The sequence below is a fragment of the Sycon ciliatum genome, chromosome 4 (assembly GCF_964019385.1).
Source record: "Sycon ciliatum chromosome 4, ocSycCili1.1, whole genome shotgun sequence".
Lineage (NCBI taxonomy): Eukaryota > Metazoa > Porifera > Calcarea > Leucosolenida > Sycettidae > Sycon > Sycon ciliatum.
This window is the reverse complement of record NC_088646.1, coordinates 7,820,507-7,844,970: the sequence shown is the minus strand read 5'-3', so window position 1 is coordinate 7,844,970 and position 24,464 is coordinate 7,820,507. Positions and strand designations below refer to the sequence as shown.

The following is a 24,464-nucleotide window of genomic DNA, read 5'->3' as shown; positions in this document are numbered from 1 at the left end:
GAAATTCTATTTTTCATTGCTACCAGGTTCGGCCTCATTTTCTCTGTGCTGCGCTGATGAGTCCACAAAGGACGAAACAGTTCTGTCTGCAGATTGAGTAATTCATCAAGTACTAACTTTTAGTACTAGTATCTCCTAAGTCACGAAGTTTCGCTCTGTTTGGTTGGAATGGTAAGCTGGGAGGGGGGGGGGGGGGGGGGGGCAGGTGTGTGGTGTGGTATACACTACTATTGAAAACAGGTCCTCCTGACCGAATCACTTGATGCATTCAATGTGTTCATTTTCCGGTGAACATACCGTCCGTTTTGTTTCAGACTGGTATCACTCACAATGGGGCATTAGACAACACAAACTCCATAACGTTGGACTGGAGAGCGCCAAGCGTTGCTCGTTCTGATCTGACTGTGAGGTGAGCTTTGGAGATGTTATCCGCTGGATGATCAGTGTGTATATTGGAGATGTTATCGGCTGCATGATCAGTGTGTATATTGGACACCACATAGCACTGAAGCAAGGGTTACAGCGAAACACCTTGGTCGCCAACGTAGTCAGTGTAGTGGATACACATCCCACTGTTTGTCATTGTATCCTTTTATGTAGCATGTATGCATTCATCCGGCCGCGCTGTACGACATGCCAGTTGTACCGTACGCACTTTAGCTGTACCTGCCTGCCTGGCTTTTCCTTTGATCTCTCTGTCGTTCTCTGTATTCCCACACACTTGTGATTTGTTGTAAACGAAGCTAGTTACAAGCCTGATGTCTTTGGTGCGTTTGTAGAACCACTACAGTCAGTGGGGTATCTCTGAAATTCAGTGCTGTTGGTGAAAAGATCTGGCCCACTGTTGTATAATAATGGTGTGTTGTTTTCCTGTGTGATGACATTCCCCAAACCGTCTTCGTCTAGTTGCGTGCATGTGTAATATGAGGATGCGGGGTGTTGTAGTCGAGAGGTCTTTTTGTCAGTCTTCTTGTTCGTCTCTTTGAGTGTAGTCTCCTTTTCCGTCATGCCGATAATATAATAAGGCCCAAACAAATAATGACCTTGTTTCGGGTTGGCCGACCAGGCCACTTTTTCCCAAATTCTGAAACTTTTTTTGGTCCCAAATGTATACGAATGGTGCCAATGCCATGTTTGCAAGTGCACTCAACAAGTCATAACTCAGTCGAATCTCAACCGAATTCAACAATCGAAATACCTACGAGGTAGCAGAGAGTCTCAGCTGTCGGCTCGAAAACTCCGGGGTCGATACAAGCTATTATAACGGAGCTGCAAGCACTCGAACTCTTTGCTTGATTTCTCAGGATGTAGGACATCAGGAATACACCACATACTGTACAAGAACAGTGAGATAGTTAACTTTGACATTGATCCTTGCCATGATACATGTGCAATGTACTTGTGTAGGTGCTCTTGTCCATCAATACCACAACGATTGATGAACCAAAAAAAAGTATCCAAAAAGTTTCATCCGGCCGACCGAGTCTCCTTTTTGAGGGGTTGCCGACCCGAAACAAGCCTATTTTTTTGTTTTGGCCTTATATAAGAAACAAGTACTTGTCCTTCGTGTCCTGCGTCCCGGGGAACGGAATGGGTATGATTCCGTTACAACGCGGTGACGAAATCAGGGACGCAGAGGATGAGTCTGTTTGTCGTCGTCCGTTACAGCACTACATGCAGAAGTGAGTAACCAGTTTGGCTCGTCACACATCAGTCACACCACTTTCCCAACCCTGTTTCGATAACACGTGTGCTGCACTGACAAAGAGTGCAGGCACTGGCCAAGTCTAGTATCAGTGTCTCTAGCCTTATGGAAAGCCTGTGGTAACCTTTTTTTGTTTTCAAGAATGGGGATGGTTGGTGCGTGTGTGTGCATATGTGTGTGTCCGTATGTGCATGTCTCCATATGTGCATGTGTACGTGCGTATGTACACGCCACGGTTGTGCATATGTCTGTTTTCACATTGCTAGGTGCACAGTGGTGGAGACGATGACGACTGTGTACACACAGATACCATCAAATACCATTACAGCTGTAAGTGGATACCAACACTTGCTATGCAGTGTCTGCACATGAACTGGCCTGAATTGAGGCTCAAAACCCCACTTTGAACTTGAAAAATCTGGGTTTTGGATCTGCTTCTCCATACATTTTGCCATGGCATAAAAGTAAAGTTCGCACATCCGCAGCATACCTGGCCTAATTTTTGTTGATTTAAAAATATTCAAAATTTGGACGGTTTGCGTACCGGGCAGGTCAAGAACCACATTTCCGCTTCCGTGGGACGCCACCACCCCATGATCAGGCGTCAGATGCAGCTCCTAAGCAGTGGGGGAAGATCGATCAGATCCACCAACCAGAGGCCAAAGGCCGAAATCCCCTCTGCCACATCCATTGTTAATTTTCCCGGTCTTTGGACTTTTCTGGCCTCAAATGTGGCAAGAAATAATTGCACGGATCACCCAAGGCAGGACATACTGGTGTTTTCACGTTATCTACAACTATACGTGGGAGACGGGTCTAGTTCTCGTAAGGATCCATTCACGTTTGCGGCCGTTGCCTTCACATCAGGGTGACACATCCGGTAGCAGTGACTGGACGGGGCCCTCCTGGCCGGGACTGATCAGATTGCGGGTATATTCCAGCTTTTCGTTATGCCTCCTATTGCATGCTGACATACCGGCTGTCAATGTAGATCCACGTACATACATGTAGTGATCCATCTCTGTAAGGTTTGTTTAAGGTGTTGGCCTGGTACAGTCAGACCTCGCTTAACCGCACACATACCTTTTCCACAAAAAATATCCGGATAGGCGAGGGAACCGGATAATCATAGATAGGCGAGGGAACCGGATAATCATAGATGGCGAGGGAACCGGATAATCATAGATAGGCGAGGGAAGCGGTTAATCATAGATAGGCGAGGGAAGCGGATAATCATAGATAGGCGAGGGAACCGGATAATCATAGATAGGCGAGGGAACCGGATAATCATAGATAGGCGAGGGAACCGGATAATCATAGATAGGCGAGGGAACCGGATAATCATAGATAGGCGAGGGAACCGGATAATCATAGATAGGCGAGGGAACCGGATAATCATAGATAGACGAGGGAACCGGATAATCATAGATAGGCGAGGGAACCGGATAATCATAGATAGGCGAGGGAACCGGATAATCAAACATCCATGCTATATGTATGCATGGCATATGCTGTAAATCAGTGACCAGCGATTTTCTTCCGGATGGCGAGAGATCTGGATAAAAGAGCACCGGATAAGCGAGGTCCGACTGGACGAGGACAACGTTTCTAAGCTGGTTGTAACAACATCATAAATGTATGGCCGATGGTATCATGGATGTGAAAACTTTGCTACAGTCAGACCTCGCTTAACCGCACACATCTGTTTTCCACAAAAATATCCGGATAGGCGAGGGAACCGGATAACTGAACACACATTCTTTATTTGCATGTGGCATGTCAAAAGCAGTGACATTGTACATACATGTAGACGGGTCCTATGCAGTACAACTAGCGTGCACAACATGTAAAACAAGCGAGAAAAATGACAAGTGCATGCAACTGAGTGCTGTCCACATGCACCCAGCAGGTCAAGGACCTCATTTGCCTGTACAAGTCCCTGATTCTAGTTTCTGCAAGCCACATGCAACCGGATACGACGAAGCTTTTTTTTACACATTTTAACCAGTTTGTATACAAAATCATACACCGGTATGCGGATCGCGAGGTCCGGTTATGTTGTATGCATAACATATGCTGCACATCGGTAACCATCGATTTTCTTCCGGATGGCGAGGGATCCAGATAAACGAGGACCGGATTAGCGAGGTCTGACTGTATCTACAAATATTCATACCAGTAAGTGTGGGGGGAAGTTGTACCGTAATCTCGCGCATGTAAGGACATGTTCTTATTTACGAATATAGGAGCACTCTCGCTTACATGCACCTATACTTGAATGAAAATCACAAAACCACACGAGGTTTATCATGGTTCCATTGTACTGGCATTAACCAAATAATATGGGTACTTGCACATGTACATGTCGATGCGATGTTTGTTTCTCGCATATATGACCATGGTCTTATAATCGTACGAAAATGCACTTTTGAAAAGACCGAAAACAGCGACTTTTCGATTATAAGACCATGGTCTCGTATGCGCGAGATTACGATGAATGGGAAAAGTCTGAAGTTCTGGAATTACATGTATACAAAGTGTGGTACGGTCAGTGATCTGAAGTACAATTTACTCGTGAGGGAAGGGTGGCTGAGCCGAAAAGTTTGGAAATTCAGAGCCCAAATCAGTGCATTTTATTGATTCACGGGGTACTTGGGGCAAAAAGTGGTACGGTCAATACCGTAGTGACCGTACTGTGTGCGACACCCCTGACTTCTTCTTTTCTTTTAGACTCTAGACGTGTTCACTTGCACGGTAATGTCTGCGACACTAATACTGTTTATAGCATTGATAAAGAAAAATGGACTGTCACCGCCAGGACTCGAACCAGGGACCCTCGCTTATGGCCAGCGATGCTCTACCATTAAGCAAATACTATACTTTGAAGTATTATGGTAAAGAAGGAGAAGGACGAAATGTTACGAGTTATGACTAACTGGCTCACCATCCGAGTTCAAATAGTATTATATTAATAATAATATGAAACTCGGATGTTGAGCCATAAATAAAATGTAGAAGAGAAAAGGACATATGGATACGAGTTAAGAGTAACTCTCCATCACTGTAACATGATATTATATACAGTCAGAAAGTGCAATAAATAGGCAAATAACTGACAGAGTACTGAGACATTCGATGTCCTGACACCTAGCTTCAACACATCTCTGTAGCGCTAACCAACAGTGTCAGGTGTCAGGACGTCGAATGTCTCAGTACTCTGTCAGTTTTGTGCCTAGTTATTGCACTTTCTGACTGTATATATGTTACAGTGATGGAGAGTTACTCTTAACTCGTATCCATATGTCCTTTTCTCTTCTACATTAATAATAATAGGCAGGCATAGTGGGACGGTCCAAGACCATGATTGAGAAACAGAAGGTACCAGGTTCAAGTCCTGCTTGGAAACGGAAGGAATTTTTCCAGCCGTGCTGCGACCCACAGTTAATTGGGAACTCGTGGCCTGGCACGAGGGTAACATGGATGCAGCTAATGGGATTTCGGTTTTTGACCACTTTGTGGTGGATCTGATCTACCGACCTCCCACCGTTTAGGCGCTGCATCTGCGCCTTGATCCTAGAGGGTGGTGGCGTTCCTACGGATGAGGAAAACTCGGCTTCCAGCCGAGTCTCACGCGAACCATGAAATTTATTTATTTAATAATAATAATACTCTCCATTTCTGTTTGACTCTGTCATCGTGTATGTCAATATCTGTGCGCAGCCTGTTTTTGATCCTACCGCCACGCAACCACCTGCAATCACCATACCAACCCAGAGACCGGTGAGTAAGGGCCTCTCTTTGTCTAGGCGTGGAGCATGCACAGTTAGCTGCGCGCCCTTGCGGCTGGAAAGAGTGACATTTCACGAACGACATCAGAACATGCAGCAGGGCTACTTAGCACTTGCCTGATGATTGCCTAGCGGCATGAAACTCAGAGTTTTAACCACCCTGAACGTCCTCCGCTGTGTTTGCTATGTACTTGGAAGTATACTAATTATACCTTTGCTACTTTTGGTACATATACCGGTAACAACAGATGATGTCACTCTGTGTGCTCTAAACAAACCAAAAAAAGTTGCCATGTGGCCATATGGCAATCACTATCCGCTGCACTAGCTGCTACATACCGATTGGAAACTTGTCAGTTGATAGCACCATGCATCAAGCAGTAGGATTACTACGGCCATGCTCGTCGTCCAGTGCATTAAACAGCCATCAAGAGCCGTGTAACTCTGCAGAAAATTTTGCACAGACCGAGTGAAATGTGTTACTGTGGTCTCATCAAGAGTGCATAAACAAGAGTATGCAACTGTGGTTATGGGTCAGTGCGCGGCGCGCTGCCTTCATTATGTACCGCTCTGAAAACATGCACTCAAACCCACAATTTCTCGTACGATCGTACGAGCCCATCCGGCTTTGCTCGATTCGTTCCAGTACCTACGCGATCTCTACATTTTGGAGCGTGAACTCCAGTTGCGTACGATAGTTCATTTCAAACCAGAGGGAAAGTGCGGTGTTTAATTTTCCGCAGTGCACAGACTGCAGCTGAATGATGTAATGAAGGCAGCGCGCCGCGCATCTGGCCCATAGAAAAGAGATCACAGCTGCATACTCTTCTCTTGTTTATGGACTCTTGGTGTCATCCGTGAACGTTGTTTTCGCTGAAATGGATGTTTTCAAAAGTAATCTTAGTCTTAGTGGAGATCTGAATGCACTGCGGCGCTCGTCTTTGTCCCACAGGTTTGTACACATTTCTGCTCACTTCATCATTGCGTGCCCAGTCTATGGCGCCGCATTTCCTCGAGTTCCAGGGCGCTTTGGTGAATGTGGTCATGCACATCAATAGGTGGTACATGGGCACGGGCCTGGTGGAGTGGCATGCAGGCTCGATAAGTTTGATACCTCTCTACCAGCCACACCCCGCACTTCTTCCGGCTTTTGTTGGCTGACCGCGAATGTGCGCCGGAATTGTGGCCAAAGCCGCAGCAGTGTGGTTTATAGAGGTGATGTGATTTTTTAAACAATATCAAGAGGATGAAAAACATAGCCAGCAATCGCATGTCATCACGTACATTCAAAATCAACATAATTTTGCGAATCGACCTTTTTTCAGGATCACTTTTCAACGAGGACAAAGCAAAGTCGGCCGAACGAAGCCTAGAGGAAGAAAATCACCCTCTCCACTTCACCATCACGATACTGACATAGAAACGAGATGAAACAACTAAACAATCCACAAGAAAACTGTACGGCCATCATCGCGCTGACTTTGGTCTGACTTTGGTCTGAGAATTTCTATCACGATCAAAAATGTACGAGGAGCACTCAAAAATAAGCTACAGACGTACCTTTATCGCTCTCTACTCCTTTTTCAAGGCACAAAAGTCGACTCTCCACTTTCAAACCAGGAACCAGACATACCAGTGGTCCTTTTCAGCTGCTCCGCGAGCGCAGGAAATGTTCACCAAGGGGCGCAGAGCAGCATCCATTCCAGAAAAAAAGAGCTAAAATACGAGTGAGACTGCATGCCTGAGTACATGAGTACATGTATGAGTACATGCAGAAAATAGTCAATTTCAGCGTTTCTGCTCCAAACAGCAACTAGCTTCGACTAGAAACAAAGATTACAACGAAGGATCAAACAACAACCATTTTCTGCAGTTTTTTTGCAGATGGCTTCCTTGTGCTTGGCCCAGCACGCCAAAAATCACACCTCGGAGGAGTACACAAATTACAACTCTCAGATGTCCTCGATTGCTGGCCATGAGTGTTTTACTCCGAGTTTCCCACACTAAGCAATCCTCAGAATACAGTTATGAGTAAATCTGGATACTGGTTTATATACCCACAAATCAAAAGTGTAAATGACAGCAGTCGTGACAGATTGCATCATGGCATGAATATGCAAGGTGCGAATGACAGCAGTGGTGAAAGGTATCACTTAAAGGGGAAGTTAAGGCAAAAATTAAAATTTCACCAGTTGTAGTCTTCGGGGTGCTGAGTCGAATGGTCGTGGTCCGAGGAAGCTGAGACGCTCCCTTCCTACTTGAATCCCAATCGAACTCGCGTACTTCCACCGAAACTGGGTGACTGCGCCCTACTAGATGGGGATTTGTATGCAAAATGTCACTAAAAGCGCCATTTCGTTCTTATAAAAGCACGGATGACCGCGATTGGCCCATATGTTGTAGTCTTTTGGACGCTGAGTCGACTGGTTTTGGTCCGAAAAGGCTGCGATGCGGCGTTCCTCCTTTATTCCCAATCGAACATGGTTGAACAAGCGGTCACGTGCTCCTGCGTACACCAGTCACCTGGTCACCGTGCCTGCAGGGTACAACTTACTATCCTGTTTGACCTTTTTTGGGTGCAGTCCTGTCACTCGAGTTGAACCTTGGTGTGAAAGTTGTCACCTGCTGGCGTGGTGACCAGGTGATTTGGGCACCCAGGACCACGTGACCGCTTCTTCAACCATGTTCGATTGGGAATAAAGGAGGAACGCTGCATCGCAGCCTTTTCGGACCAAAACCAATTGACTCAGCGTCCAAAAGACTACAACATATGGGCCAATCGCGGTCATCCGTGCTTTTATAAGAACGAAATGGCGCTTTTAGTGACATTTTGCATACAAATCCCCATCTAGTAGGGCGCAGTCACCCAGTTTCGGTGGAAGTGCGCGAGTTCGATTGGGATTCAAGTAGGAAGGGAGCGTCTCAGCTTCCTCGGACCACGACCATTCGACTCAGCACTCCGAAGACTACAACTGGTGAAATTTTAATTTTTGCCTTAACTTCCCCTTTAAAGTGACATGCACTGGAGCTGGTTGTCTGCTACTTGATTAGGTGATGCATGTGGATGGTTTGAAGTTCCGAAGGTAGTACAATGTACTTATTCTCGTGGCAACATTTTGACACAAGTTCACTCCTCTTGTTGAGAGAGAGAGAGAGAGGTGCTTGCGTGATTGCCAATTTTTCCGCCACGCATAGGTTGCACATGTTTTGCTTTTTGTTGCTTTAGGCCACTGCTTTGCGGTGTACCGCCCATTGAATGCTGCATGCCTTCCCTTGATCCTTCTTGTCCCAGACGTACTGCGATAGGCGGGCGTCCTTCTCGTGTTGTCTGTGGCGGAATGATGATTGGTCGTTATAGTAGCGTAGTAACATTAGAGGTTATGTGATTACATCATCAGTTGAGATGCTCCGGCGAAGCCGGGGACTCGCAACACAGCGCTGCACTTGCCGCGCACTGGCGGCTCACGCTGCATCCGTAGCGCCCGTAGGCGGGTCCGCTAACTCACGCTGCATCCGTAGCGCCCATAGGCGGGGCCGCTAACTCGCGCTGCATCCGTAGCGCCCATAGGCGGGTCCGCTAACTCACGCTGCATACGTAGCGCTCATAGGCGGGTCCGCTAACTCACGCTGCATACGTACCGCCTTTAAGCGGGTCCGCTGGCTCACCCGTGAAATCACTCGCACAACCTCTATAGTCAGTTGTCGGCTTCTCTTTCCAGATTTCACTTGGTAAAAAAGTAAAGGTAAATTATCGTGTCGGTTCCCGAAGGGAACTCACGACGGCCGCTAACACCTGGTAAACCCTAGCGGCAGATGCAGCGCCTAACGGTGGGGGTGAGGGGATAAGTCGCACAACCACTGGCACTAGTGCCGAGAAACCCCATTAGCCGCATCCATTGGTGGAAACGCAAAAAGAAACCTTGTCATGGTACATCCACTCCCAAGTCCCTCTGCCCTTGTAGTTCTAGGTTGCATCCTGATATCTGTGCATCTATCATCATTATCATCATGGCTGCTACTGTAAAAACTGGGAATTTTCGGTGGTGTGATATTTTCGGTATTTCCCAAAATCATGAGTCAGCTGTTCGGCAGCGCGAAAATTTCGGGAAACCAGTTTTCCAGATCCAAAAATGCGTTTTGCACACTGTGCTGTGTGGCATGGCTTTGTTGAATTTTAGGTCGCGTTTTATTTGAGCCTAGGTAAAAATTACCTGTACCAAAGTTGCCGAAAATATATCTCCACTGACATTAAAAATTTTCTGGTTTTGCAGTATGCTGTTTTAGAACAGTGGCTCTAAGCTTACGCTCAAACAGCCTCTGCTGTGTGTGTGTGTGTGTGTGGGTGTGTGCGTGAGTGCGTGGGGTGTGGTTGTGGGTGCGCGTTCATGTGTGTCTATGTGTGTGTGTGGGGGGGGGGGGGGGTTCTGGTGCAATTTCCTGTACGTGTATGTGCTTCCCATTGCTGAGCTGTGATGGGGACGTCAACACTGTACGCGGTGCTGCTGCCTACAGGTGATTTCTATTGTGGTAAGTGACCAAATCGACCCTGCATACTCAAAGCATGTCACGTTACAGCACCCTGCCTTGTATTCTTCGTCAGCAATACACTCACTCGCACATTCACCTCGTTAGCGATACACTGACACATTCACCTCGTTAGCGATACACTGGCACATTCACCTCTTTCCTACATTGTTGCTTGCTATGTTCTTGCCAGGTCTTTCGGTCTTCGGCAAAGATGGGGCAATTGTTGATCCATCAGTATACTTCAATGTATACCTCAAAATCACGCTGTAATCTGCAGTTCCGTCTCTTGACAACTAATAGTTTGGTTGTGAAACTTATGTAAATTATGATTTCAACTTTTGGCAGTAAATATTCTGATACTAGTACTAGTACCGGTATGCTTGTTGTGTGCTGTGTAGGATATTCTCGACGCATGCCGTGGAAGCTCTCCTAGCAAGTTCTGCTTTACCCAGCCTTCCAGTTGCAACTCGACTAGCGACTGCAGATTCGTGTATACCCACCGTGAGGTGGGCCCTGACATGCTGGAGGTAGAGCTGTTTGGGGTGACTGGACCCGATTCAGGCTGGTTAGCTATAGCTTACAGTGCCGATGATGAAATGGTAAGCCTGCTGCTGCTGCTGCTGCTGCTGCTGCTGCTGGACCAGATCTCTACTGAACATCCCCACCGCCACGGAGTGGTCTAGCGCCGGGGGCAGTGACTCCTGTTGCTGTTGGCACATGTTGTGCATGTTTCACTACTTGTCTGTGCATGTTGTAGATTACGCTTGGTTGTGTATCTGAACGTACTAAGCTGCAGCAGATGTGCTTGCACGGGATCCAATGGCTTATATTAAGTAAACAAGAGAGCTTTAAAGCTCAGGGCCCTGCCCTATGCTTTTTTGCCTGGCTCATTATGAATGTGATTCGAACTGATGGAAACGTTTTTGCAATACAATGATGTAGCCGATAAAGTAACGTCTTTTGCATAGCGGCATAGATTGCATAGATGACGGCTCTATGCCTATGGACCGCAGTCACCACATACGGAACAAGTTCGGGCATGATCACGTCCTTTCTCCTGCCGACTGGATGCCTGTTTAGCAGTCTCTTGCTGTCGACACATATTTCACGAAGTCCAAGCGACGGGATATTTGCCCCGTTGTTTCTTGTTGTCGGCTTATTAGCCTTTCGCAAGCACGGCGACTGTCGAGGTGGCGGGACCTCTCTTCTCCCATCTTCTACTCTCTGTGTAGGCACTCCTGCCGACGCCATCTGCTCAGAGCTTCAACACTGTCACCCCTGTCATTTTGCTCTCCCTCATAGTTCTCTGCTAATGATCTCAGCATTCCATCTATACAACAACCGCGCCCATTAAAACACTGCAATCTACCCGGTCCTTACATTCCCGGCCCATTAGCACCACACCCAAAAACATTCAAACGATAATGCGATAATGCGACACTGTAACGTTGATGACCTAGGCAAAAAAACCCATAGCGATGCTATATTTCTTTCATTTCACCAATTTTCTCAAGACACTATAATGGGATTTGAACCCACATTCTCGCCCTGCATGCATTCCCCCCGGTACACTTCGCACTTGATATACACTCTTCCAAGTTGCTTCACGTTATGATCTTGCAGTAGAAAGCCCTATTTGAATAATGTCACAATGTGGCCAGCTGTCTTTGATGGTATAGTACGGGACATGTGCGGGATAGCGCCAGGCATGCCGATGTCGTCAGGCACAAACAAACAAACAAACGGAATTAAAGCTGTGTGGACCCTGGCTTGCGCCAGATGTTACTGAAGTAACGTCTTTTGCATACCTACAGGAAAAGTTAGTAATTGAGCGGCTTCACTCGTCCTGTACTGGTCTTGCCCCTCCCCCCCCCCCCTCCCCCTCCCCCACACACACATATTCAAGTATGCGAAGTGCTTTGTATTCTGTGCCTTTCCCAGGGAAATGATGACGTGTTAGCCTGTGAAGTGACGACTAATGGTATAGTTGTGGCCAAGAACTTGCACAACTTTGGGCGGTCCAACGTTCGTGACACTGGAAGCTCAGCTGTGAGTGCTTATAACTTCGAGTCTCGACGGCTTTCAACTGTGACATAATAATTATACATCATGTACATGTACATACATACAACAATGTGTTTGGGTTGATTATAATGAACGCCTGCCTGGATTGCATACAACCAGCATTGATCAGACACACACAGTTATACACCGTAGGAGCGTCCGATGGAGTGTGGACCGTGTGACTTTCTTATCTTCTGATGCCGTGGGGAAATTTGCCCAGTGCTATCAAAGTTTTAATGATGGAGGTTTGAGTTCTGTTCGATCAAGGTTTGTATGCCACCTGGCCATGTGAGAAGGCAGATTTCAGCACTGTTGTTTGATCACTGGTGTGATGAGTTTGTCCTTGGAACCCTTGTACCCCGCCGACAGTCATGATTCATGACTGAGCATGGAAGGGAAGCATGTCTTTTATTAGCCGTGAATCTGGCTACCGGTACCAGTGATGAAGGTGGTCTCAGTCTCAGTCTCAGTCTCAGTCTCAGTCTCAGTCTCGTCGCTGCTGTATTATTTTAAAACCGTGCTTGGCTCAGTCATGTACATGCCGTGCGAGCACTGGATGTCCGTTGGCATAGCTGGAAGCCGTTGGTGTGTGCACGGCATACACGGGGATGCGCATAAATAATACTGTTATAGCAATAAAATATTGTTTCAGGGGCTGTCCGTAATTTTCGAAAAATAAAAAAAATCCATCCTCATGCAAAAAGGGGGTGGGTGGTCAAGAGCGCTGGAATGTTTTTGATTTTTCATACACTTGTTCGACTGACTGTGTAGTGTACTGTAGTGTAGGATCGATTGTCGCAAACACCAGTATGATGTACCGTAGTGTCGCGTATAAAACCATGATCTGTATAAAAGCATGGCTCGAATAGAAGCCGATTTTCGAAGAACGTCGTGACACAGAAGCACGATTTGAATAGAAGCCACTCTCTGCAAAGACACATGCACGTACTTCCACAGTGCATACGTGGCAGTATGCACTGCACAGTGTACGCTGATGATGTTGACGTAGAAGCATTTTTTTAATAGAAGCATAACTTGAAGAGAAGCATGGTTCGAACCCCGGCTTATACAGTCAGACCTCGCTTATCCGGTTCTCGTTAATCCGGATCCCTCGCCATCCGGAAGAAAATTGTTGGTCACCGATTTGCAGGTATGCTATGCACACACACAGTATGTGTGTTCGATTATCCGGTTCCCTCGCCTATCCGGATATTTTTGTGGAAAACGGATGTGTGCGGTTAAGCGAGGTCTGACTGTACTGCCGTAAGCACCTGCTTTTATACGTGCATACTTGCCAACCATACCGGTTTTCCCCGTATATACGGGGAAACTACGGTCACTACCGGCATACCGGGGATTTTTGATTTTGATGGAAAAACTACCGGTATTGGCACTGAACCATGAGTGTTCAAGAAAAGGTTCTTTTGTGGTGTGACAAGGGCTCATGCGGCCCTGCATTTGACAGAATCACACATGTAGGGATGATCTGAAACTCAGGTTTTGGTCCTCCAATAATCAATAGGTTAGAAATGAATAAAAAGAAAGAAAACATTGCGGAAAATACACAAAAATAATCAAAAATTGCCCAAAAGAGAGAAATTTGCCGAAATTGGCGAAAACCAGGAAAACAAGGGAAATGGGAGAATATAAGGGAAACTGGGTGTGTGCCGGACTAAGGGATTTGCCGCAGTTTGGCTGGGTTGGCAAGTATGTACGCAACGTTACGGTAGTTGTAGGACGTGCATGATGAACGTTGGCAGATCTACTCAGTAGTATGGCTTGACACAGGTGGAGTCAGTGAAGGGCCTGGGGTCAAGAGTTCTTATTTTCTAGGTGGGCATTGGGAAAAATCAAAAAATTAAAGGGGAAGTATTCCCTAAAATCAAAATTTCACCAGTAGTAGTCTTCGGAGTGCTGAGTCGAATGGTCTTGGTCTGAGGAAGCTGAGACGCTCCCTTCCTCCTTTAATCCCAATCGAACTCGCGCACTTCCACCGAAACTGGGTGACTGCGCCCTACTAGATGGGGATTTGTCTGGAAGAAGTCACTAAAAGTGCCGTTTCGTTCTTATAGAAGCACAAATGACCGCGATTGGTCTATATGTTGTAGTCTTTTGTACGCTGAGTCGACTGGTTTTGGTCCGAAAAGGCTGCAATGCAGCGTTCGGCCCTTATTCCCAATCGAACACGGGTGAGCATTAAAGTGGTCACGTGGACCATGCCTGCAGGCTACAACTTTCACACCAAGGTTTAACTCAAAGGTTCGAAGGTTCAACTCGAGTGACAGGAACGCTGTAAAAGTTGTAGTCTGCAGGCACGGTGACCAGGTGATTGGTGTACGCATGAGCACGTGACCCGGCTTACTCACCCGTGTTCAATTGGGAATAAGGACCGAACGCTGCATCGCAGCCTTTTCGGACCAAAACCTGTCGACTCAGCGTCCAAAGCCGGGACTACAACATATGGACCAATCACGGTCCTCCGTGCTTTTATAAGAACGAAACGGCACTTTTAGTGACTTTTGCCTACAACTTCAATCTGAATCCCCATCTAGTAGGGCGCAGTCACCCAGTTTCGGTGGAAGTGCGATTCGATTGGGATTAAAGGAGGAAGGGAGTGTCTCAGCTTCCTTGGACCAGGACCATTCGACTCAGCACCCCGAAGACTACTGCTGGTGAAATTTGATTTTAGGGTATACTTCCTCTTTGACTTAATGTGAAAAATGGAGGTGGGTGAGTTAGAGACAATTTTTCACGAGGACGGATTTTTAATTTTTTTCTATAATTACGGATTGCCCCTTATTGTGGCATTGTTGTGCCTGTTTCCGCTGTGTTTGATCCGATAGAGTCCCTTTATTACAACTCTGGAGACACTGCGCACTTCAAACACTCTCTATTGCAGGTGAGGTGATACTAATTTGAGGGACCAATCAAACAGTCTGTGTACAAGTCAGCATAGGACACACTAGCATGGGCACATGTGAACGGTAGCAAGGGCAGCTTAGATATAGGCTTCCAGGTAGGGCAGTACATGGTCTGATACAGTCATGTACTCTAATTTCAGAAATTTCCGGTTCTCAACATTTTCGGTATGAGTGCAAAAGGCCAGGTTAGGTGAACAGAAACTTTAGGTACAGAGAGGCAGTTCCCTATTATCAAGAGTAGATAAACAAGAGTGTGCAACTCCGGATCTCTCCTGCATAATCTGCAGATACCCCCGCCCACGGCGGAATTTTTTGTTGACGTAACCTTTTTTCAGAAGAACGCGCATTTTGCCGCAGAGCAGTGTGAGAGCACGTGCTGGGCACCGACCTTGTAGTGTAAAGCCGGCCAAGAGCACAAGGGAAAACTTTCCGAAAGACTCGCAGCGCGTGCGTCGTCGAAAAGATTACGTCGACAAAAAATTCCGGCGTGGGCCTACCCATCCGCGAGTTGCACACTCTTGTTTATCTACTCTTGCTATTATGTGTGTTAGTATTTGTTCGGTGTATTGAAACTTTAGGTATGAAACAGATGCACTGAAAGTACCGAAAATAAAAGTACATTTACACCGAAAATTTGTGAAATTACAGTACTTTATTATGGCAATCAGCAGAATCAGTGAAGCGGACGTTGGACGTAGTAGTCAACAAAAATATAACATGGATAATAAAATTTCCTAACAAGTTTTTAGAGACATTCATCAGGGAAGTACGTCTCAATAATGAAATCTAGCAATCATTGAAACAACAATATATACGTGGAAGAGTACGAAATGCACTATATGAAAGAAAAATAGGAGAAAAGAAGGTGAAGTGCGAAAGACTAGAGAAGTGTGAACTAATAACAGGGTGGGCAAAGAGAAAAAATATGATGAGGTGAGAAATAATAACAATGTGAGACTCAGAGAGGGTGAAGTGTAAGGAGTACGTCCCGGGATGTTGAGGTAGAACCGCCTCTACTGCCATATGAAGGTGAGCGGCTCCAAGGCAGGACAGCCAGCCGCTCGGCAGGGGCCCGCCTGGCCATCCGGGCTTGTGGCTTCTGGACGAAACAGCAGGATGCCTTTTTTGATATCCGGGTGACACACCCAAAGGCAAGCTTGCTGTCGCGTCGCTAAGTCATCAGCCAGCTCCGAACCCATGAACAGATGAAGACGCGCCAGTACGGAGAGCGGGTGACAGCAGTGGACAGAGGTACATTTACTCCTTTAGTTTTCTCTACCTCGGGCATGATTGGCAGAGAGTGTTCAATGGCTCTGAAGACACTAGCATGCCTGATTGCGGAAAAGAGCGTTGACCTTCACATATCGGTCATCATGGGCAATCTCCGCTGCAGGCTATCATTCTGCCTTATGCGATGGGCAGTCACCTGTTTGCGTGGTTCAAGATCATCTTACCGCCGCGACAGGATGAACTTCACGACTCTGTGCCTGAGCGGAATGGTACCTCACAAACATATGCCGAACATTGTCCCATGAGATACATATATAATTATATGTAGTGAATTCTTGAGTTTTTGGACATTGTGTTGCATTGCTGCTCCATCTATTTGTTTTTCACATCTCTATTTCAATTTTCCTAATAAAGATTGTGTGAAGTAGTAGTAGCTTTTCGAAATCTTCATTCCGAAACCCAGTTTGTTTTCGAATAAAGGCAAAGTTCTCAGTAGTAGTTTTTAGTAGTTTACTAGGGGAGTCCCAACAAGCTATTGCCTTTTTACTGGGAAACCTAGGTGAAGTTTAACCATGTTTATGAACAGAGCAAGAGAGTGGGCCCGTCGACAGTCAGGCCGTGGCACTGCAGTGATGTACTTTTACTGTGCGTGCCTGGTATGGTGTGTTGTTGTTGTTGTTGTCGTTGTTGTTGTTGTTGTTGTTGTTGTTGTTGTTGTTGTTGTTGTTGTTGTTGTTGTTGTTGTTGTTGTTGTTGCCAGGTTCCAGCGTCCACTAATGACTAATGCGAGTGCTGTGGATGATTTTGACCTGTCACAGCCATGGACGTATTTCTTCGGCAGTCGCAGCACCGGCCTAGGTATGGGCAAATCACTGGCACTTGCAACAGCCTGGAATGTGTTACTTTTTTATTTTACTTTTTTTTTATTCCACATCCCATAGCATGTAGTTGCCAATCAAAGAGGAGGGGGTGAGACTTCTATAGAGTCTCTTGTGCCAGCGTTTGCATTCGGGCCCCGGTGATTCAACCATGTTGTGTTCTAAACCTCCGCTCACCCTACACACTATACAACTTGCAGTCATAGTTTACAGAGTGCTTTGTCACTTTCGCATTTGCCCTATTTTGTGTGTGCAGTCTTGACTGGTATATGTAATGTGCATTGGTTTTGCAACCCTTCTATCATCCTTTATCCTGCTCTTAGGCAATGCCAACGGAGCACTTAGTGGACAGCACAATGCCATACCGGTAGCCTCCACTGAGCCGTACACCTCACAGAGCACTGGCTTCTTAGGCAATGCCAACGGAACACTTAGTGGACAGCCCAGTACCACACAGATAGCCTCCACTGAGCCGTACACCTCGCAGAGCACTACTGGCTTTAGCTCTGCGTCCGCGTTGAGCAGAAATGCCATTGTTCAGTATAGTATTCTGGTTTTGGTGATCACTGTGATTTTGTGGGGTTAATGCAGTTAACCCTTGTTAGCGCTCATCACAGACTCCCACTGCTCATTTTCTCATGTTCCTTATACATAGGCATGTCCCTTTTACCTTTGGCACCTGCATACATGTGCAACGTATGCACTGCCGTACACGTCTGCAGGTGCACACTCATGCACTCACTGGGCTACCCAATACGCCTCAGTGCTACATGCAGCGTGCCGCAGCACGCAGGCACCATATAAGGTACACAGGGCAGTGCGCCTGTCCCGGCTCCGGGTCACACTTACAGCTCAGCACGCATGCAGGTAAAAGGTTTCACAGAACTGTGCGCCTGTCCTGGCTCCGGTTTGTACTTACAGCTCAGCGATCAGAAATATATTTTTCTATTACAGCAGTTTGGAGAGCTCAAACTGTTTAGTTGTTGTTTTCTGCCTCTTGCTCCGCAGTAGTGGTTGGCTTGTGAATTCTTTTTCCCACCATCCCACCCTTACCACTATCTATAACTAGGACCTCACTACCGGTCCACTCTTCACAATAAACACCGGGTGCTGGCGCAACTCTTAACGGCAATGGTTTAACTCGTTCAATCACTCCGTGCTCTATGTTAAGTCAACACACGCGCTCTATGTTGAGCCACCATACGCGCTCTATGTTGAGCCACTCACTCTCTCGCGCTCTATGTTGAGCCACTCACTCTCTCATGCTCTATGTTGAGCCACTCTCTCTCTCTCTCTCTCTCTCTCTCTCTCTCTCTCTCTCTCTCTCTCTCTCTCTCTCTCTCTCTCTCTCGTGCTCTATGTTGAGCCACATTGCCTCACTCGCAGCCAGCACCCGTATAACTCCAAACTCTGTGCCCTGTGTGTTGGTGTACTTCATAGCGGTGTAGCATCTGCATCTGCATGTGGGATGTGGGATGTGGGCTAACATAAGTTTTCAGTGCGTTTTACAGTGTCCGTTTTTGCGGCATGCTCTGTTTCTGTTTTGATATGCGCGTTATCCTGTTTGACTCTTGCATGTGTATGATTCGTTAGTTCCGTGCATGCTGGCTCTCCGCGCTGGCTGTGCGCCCCGAGTAGATGTTTGTACGCATGCTATCTTTGCGTGGCTTTTTTGATTTTTCTGCTATGCTGGTCTTGTTGTTCGGTGGCATAATTTGTAGTGTGGTTTCGTGACGAGTTCGTTTTGTTTGCCTTTGAGAGTTACAGTATTTTAGATCAGTCGATTCGAGAGACTACTTTGCCGAGTTTAAAGGGGAAGTTAAGGCAAAAATTAAAATTTCACCAGTTGTAGTCTTCGGGGTGCTGAGTCGAATGGTCTTGGTCCGAGGAAGCTGAGACGCTCCCTTCCTACTTGAATCCCAATCGAACTCGCGCACTTCCACCGAAACTGGGTGACTGCGCCCTACTAGATGGGGATTTGTATGCAAAATGTCACTAAAAGCGCCATTTCGTTCTTATAAAAGCACGGATGACCGCGATTGGCCCATATGTTGTAGTCTTTTGGACGCTGAGTCGACTGGTTTTGGTCCGAAAAGGCTGCGATGCAGCGTTCCTCCTTTATTCCCAATCGAACATGGTTGAACAAGCGGTCACTTGCTCCTGGGTGCCCAAATCACCTGGTCACCACGCCAGCAGGCGACAAATTTCACACCAAGGTTCAACTCGAGTTCAACTCGAGTGACAGGAGTGCACCCAAAAAAGGTCAAACAGGCTAGTAAGTTGTACCCTGCAGGCACGGTGACCAGGTGACTGGCGTACGCAGGAGCACGTGACCGCTTGTTCAACCATGTTCGATTAGGAATAAAGGAGGAACGCTGCATCGCAGCCTTTTCGGACCAAAACCAATCGACTCAGCGTCCAAAAGAGTACAACATATGGGCCAATCGCGGTCATCCATGCTTTTATAAGAATGAAATGGCGCTTTTAGTGACATTTTGCATACAAATCCCCATCTAGTAGGGCGCAGTCACCCAGTTTCGGTGGAAGTGCGCGAGTTCGATTGGGATTCAAGTAGGAAGGGAGCGTCTCAGCTTCCTCGGACCACTACCATTCGACTCAGCACCCCGAAGACTACAACTGGTGAAATTTTAATTTTTGCCTTAACTTCCCCTTTAAGGGCGAGTTGAAATGGAACCAATTATTACCAGCCGTCAAGGCTCTTGGTAGGTAAGAGGGCTGTGAGGCTGTTGCAACAGGTGATCCAGTGACTGCACATACAGTTGTGCTCGGCGTAATCCGACGCAGCGTGCATATTTGGCGCCCTCAACTTGCACGACCCTGGCCTTGGCGCCCTGCAGAAGTGGAGCGAATGTTGCTGGACGTACACAATCGTCATGTACAAGAAGTACAGTGATGTAATCGGAACTGGTCCAGGACGTCAGTTTTGCACTTCGGGTTGGATTTCACTGAGCGCAACTGTAGCAAATTAGTATTTCCACAGCCTACCTATTTTATGCAGAAAGAGAGAAGAAGAGATGCGGCCATGAGAATTGAAAATCAGTTCTGTCCTAGGCATATTATTACTGATATCAGATGGTGCTGGCATGGACCGGCGCAGCGAGTATCGGTATGTTCCTTGCTCGCGACATGAAGAAGGCGTGGGTCAGCAAGCCTTACTGGTTCCTGGTAGGTGCAACCATACCCAATAATCGCTTCAGTTCAGTTTGGGATGTCAAATACAGTCAACTCTGCTAATAACGACTGCGGATATAATGAAAATTCGCGAATAACGACAGAATTCCCATGCCCAGACCAAAGTCCCGGTCCCATCTAACTGCAGGGTTCTAGCCAAGGGGGGGGGGGGGCGCAGCGCCCCCTACTTATTTTCCGATTTTGTGTTTTTTTCATGCCATTCAACTCGAATGCAGTCGATAGTCAGTACTAGAGTGTTCATAAAGGCACATAGTCATTTGTCTGGGGTGAAGTCAGGGTCATTTGTCTGGGGTGAAGTCAGGTGTACACCCTGTACACACATTTGTCTGGGGTGAAGTCAGGTGTACGCCCTGTACGTTGCATTCCGCATTAGAAGACAGTTATTCTGAAAATGGAAAAATGGCCCGCGGGTCACGGGGTAACTGTTTCCCCTGCCCCCCCCCCCCCCCCACTATTTTGACCTGGCTAGAACCCTGAACTGTAATACATAATTATTATACCGGTAACAGGACACTTTTCTGATGCCCCGCCGAGTGTCGCTAGCAAAGTTGGCTAGTGTAGATTCATTGAATTTGTAGTCAATGACATTGACGATGGCAGCTACATTTGTAGCTGTAGAGTGTAGGTGACATTATTTTTTATGTGGTCTTTATAATAATTATAGCAATTCTTCTCTTACCGGTAAATTTTATACTTCCTGGCCGTGAGTACTGCACTGACAGTACTAGCGAGTAGGCCGCCTCGGTTGTCCTTCTTCAAGTAGTTCTTGACTGCTGTTGTCATGGATGGGACGTGGCGACTACGGACTAGCGTAGCTCATGTCAAGACAACACTCGACGTATAAACCAGGTAACCTGGTAACAATCGTAGGCACTTCAGTCACGTGACAGGACCTGTCAAAATTTGCTAAGGTGAGAGTGCGTACTTGCGTGGCACCAGTCAAGTGCATGCGCAAAACTGTACAGGTACGCGCTATGCTTCGTTGTACGGGCTGATAGTTGGGCGCATCGTGTTGCTCTGACGTTCAGCTTTCAGTAGATCCCGCATACGTCATAGTGCGTACATTTTTGCGAGTTGTAGATCACGTACACTACCAGCAAAGAGTTTTTTCACAAAGAACTGTTGTTTGCTCGCGTTTGAAACGCTGCTTATCGTCTTCAGCGTCGTCTTTCCATTCAGAAACAGTAGAGTTCTTGTTTGCCAGGGCTTGCGCATCGCTGCGCAAGGAGACATTATGTACGTAGGCACTGAGAAGTATGCGCTTTAGGCGGAGGAGAACGACGATGCGTCGTCCTACCTGGGCGAATTCTCAAAGCGTACTGAAAGCCAAGTTTTGACACGGTTGCGCTGAAAGGCCTACTGATGTTTACGAACAATCAAAAGGCACAGTGGCTGCTGGAGAAACCCTCTGATGAGGGGATGCTTTGATATACGCAGCCAGGCACGCTTCACCAAAATTTCAAAGCTCACCAGCAGGCAATTCATGACTGCTGCATGGAGCAGTTGAAGGAGAGGGAGGCAGATATCACACCAGGGAAAGAAGCTACCAACAGAGGTCCTGAGGAACTTCTTGCCAACTTGGAATCACTTGAGATGGCATGACTGTGGGCACGAATGTCCTGTGCAGTAATTCGCGCGCGCGCGCGCGTACTTACCCTCCACGTTGCGGTGTACGGCGTACAACGAGGAAGTTCTCTGTTGTTTTTGTGCCAGAAGAATGTCTTTATAGCTCTTACGCTTTAGTACCCGCAGGAGCCTGCCAGTATGTCGTTATCAGTTCATTTCACAGCAAACTGAAGCTGTTACTATGGGTTACTATGGCGTTGCTATGGGTTGCTATGGAGTTGCTATAGTGATTGCGGTCACAATTGCCGTATTCTTGCCTATTCTGAACTTTGATCTGTATTGTTTCGATCCATACAGGGTTGTTGGTGTAAGTGAGTGATGTGTGCTTGAAAAAAACACTCTGATGTTTTGTGACTATATCCACTGATGATACTTCGGAGATGCTGTTGGTGCCACAAATTGTATTGATTTCGCCTTATGCAACTGCCTATCTTCAACCCTTCATATCTGAGTGGTATCACTGTGGATTTCAATAAAATTTTCTGTGTGACCTTGTGATACCCACCACCATCGATTACCGATGATAAACCTGGAAAAAACGCGATTTCAAAAAATGGGGTGAAGTGCCTAACAATCGATGTCCGATCAAGTCCGAGCAGTGGCGGATCCAGGGGGGGGTTCCATGGAACCCCCTAAATTTTGCAAAGTGTGCGGCTGAGAAATATCGAAAATATCATGTGTGCACAAAAGGACGTCCGTCCGATCACAGTCAATGCAGTCACTAGATCACTGAGTCAAGGAGCACAGACTGTCAGTCAGTGCACTGCATGCGCGTGCGGTAGATCGATACTGTACGGATAGTAGTCTGTACTGGTGTTCACGTCCGTGATTTACAAACGGACACTGTAGACAACTTTGGGTGGTTGCTTCCTTTTTGATCTTTCGAAACGATCCAAACTATTACCTACCTCCATTGGCGCTGTCATTCACTGCTGCTCAGGACGGGTGTGGTGTGGTCAGTATTCCTTCGGGACAAGTTTTTTTGCAGAAGAGAAAGGATGTTCCGAGTACTGACATTCTTCAACGAACTTCGAACCGTACACGTAGAGTTCAAGCTCCTCAGAAGATGAGGGCTCCGACATCCAAGCAAAGTCAGTAATCCCTGTAATTTGTATACAGGTTTTCCATCGTCCACCACACCACAACTGCGCTCCGACTCAGTCTCCAGCGATGCTGGTGTGCTGTGGCAACGACTTACGTGTCGAGGCCGGCTGGAGAGCGCAGTTGTGGTGTGGTCGATGATGGAAAAATATAATAATAATATTATGTCCGTAGTGTGTTTTAAAAGCATGCGATTCCCACTAAGGGGTCGTCCGCAATTATCGAAAGTTTTTTCCAATCCGTAGTAGCTTCAAATTTTTCCTCACCCACCCACCCACCCCCCCAGTCCGTAATAAAATATTATTGATGGACACACAACCCAACACATATGGAACAAACTCGTCCATTCCTTTTTCGCTTCGGCAAAGAATACATTCTTGTTCGTCGTCTTGGACAACTGCCACAAGCAATTTATTGTTCTGTAATAATCAGAGTCACCAGCGGTTTTGAAAAAGGGCTGCTTCTTCACCGCCTTTCCAAACAACGTCGCCTGTCTGGACATAGTCAATAACAGTCGTCAGCGCCAGCGCTAGACAGAAGGACTTCAAAGGAGTGCATGGAAGACGGTACTCTGGACGAAGGAGACAGTGAAACTCAAAAAATAGAAAGTGTCGACTCGCCGTCGAATGCGCCGAACTTTATGATCCCCGGCCCAGGAGCAGCCAAGGAAGCGCGCGCGGGGGCGCAGAAACTGCCAGAACTACAAAAAATATTTGTAGTAGACAGTACTAGTTCGCGCGCAGCCGCGCGTGGAAAACAGGGGCTACACGTAGACGTACACGTGGCACGCGCACGTGTCATTTCGGAAGTTTTTCAATCCGTAACTGGCCTTGACCCACCCACCCACTTTCGAAGCTACTACGAGGTGAATAGCAATTTCTGGACATGAAAATAAAATAGAGGCCCACTGGCTATGTGTTTTACATTTTTCATATCCTTTTGTATCTATTGTATGGCCTAATCCTTCATCTTTCCAAATATGTGACAATTGCTCATGCTGTGAACCCAGAGACTTTATAGCAGGTTGTTTTCGACAGGCCAATTTTTTGGCCTAAATTTCACTGTATGGAATTCTGGACATGAAAGTAAAATAGCGTCAACAGGCATCCTATACTGCACCATTTTTGTTATTTTTCTATATTGGACTGCAGTTGGCCTCTTTACACTTCCAGCCAACAGGTCCAAGACTGTATAGCGCCTGAAGTGGAGTGCACATGGGGAAGCCAACGATTCGTCCATTACTTCTTATTTTACTCAAAATTCAAAATTCTCATGCGACATAGTCTCACAAAACTCGTTGAAATGCCTCCCAAGAAAAGGCTATCAACGAGGCACTGACACGAGGAGAAACTACAACAGCTCAGCTGCCAACTACAACAAGAAAAAACGTTATCAACCTGACTGACTTGAC

General features: G+C 46.8%; 1 protein-coding gene across 1 annotated transcript; it reads left to right on the top strand.

The window, feature by feature from the left end:
• The first annotated feature begins 310 nt into the window (after positions 1-310).
• On the top strand, positions 311-18,531 carry LOC135814234 (DOMON domain-containing protein FRRS1L-like). The gene is made up of 9 exons (XM_065327326.1): positions 311-409; positions 1,972-2,035; positions 5,426-5,485; positions 10,006-10,020; positions 10,419-10,619; positions 11,962-12,069; positions 14,928-14,983; positions 16,996-17,093; positions 17,437-18,531. The coding sequence occupies exons 2-9, from the start codon at positions 1,991-1,993 to the stop codon at positions 17,697-17,699; spliced, it is 846 nt and encodes a 281-aa protein (XP_065183398.1). The 5' UTR covers positions 311-409; positions 1,972-1,990; the 3' UTR covers positions 17,700-18,531.
• Positions 18,532-24,464: the final 5,933 nt, after the last annotated feature.

Coding starts and splice junctions, on each gene's coding strand:
- LOC135814234 (XM_065327326.1), top strand. CDS start 1,991: ATGACGACTGTGTACACACAGATACCATCAAATACCATTACAGCT. Junction 2,036..5,425: donor CATCAAATACCATTACAGCT/GTAAGTGGATAC, acceptor ATCTGTGCGCAG/CCTGTTTTTGATCCTACCGC. Junction 10,620..11,961: donor ACAGTGCCGATGATGAAATG/GTAAGCCTGCTG, acceptor TGCCTTTCCCAG/GGAAATGATGACGTGTTAGC.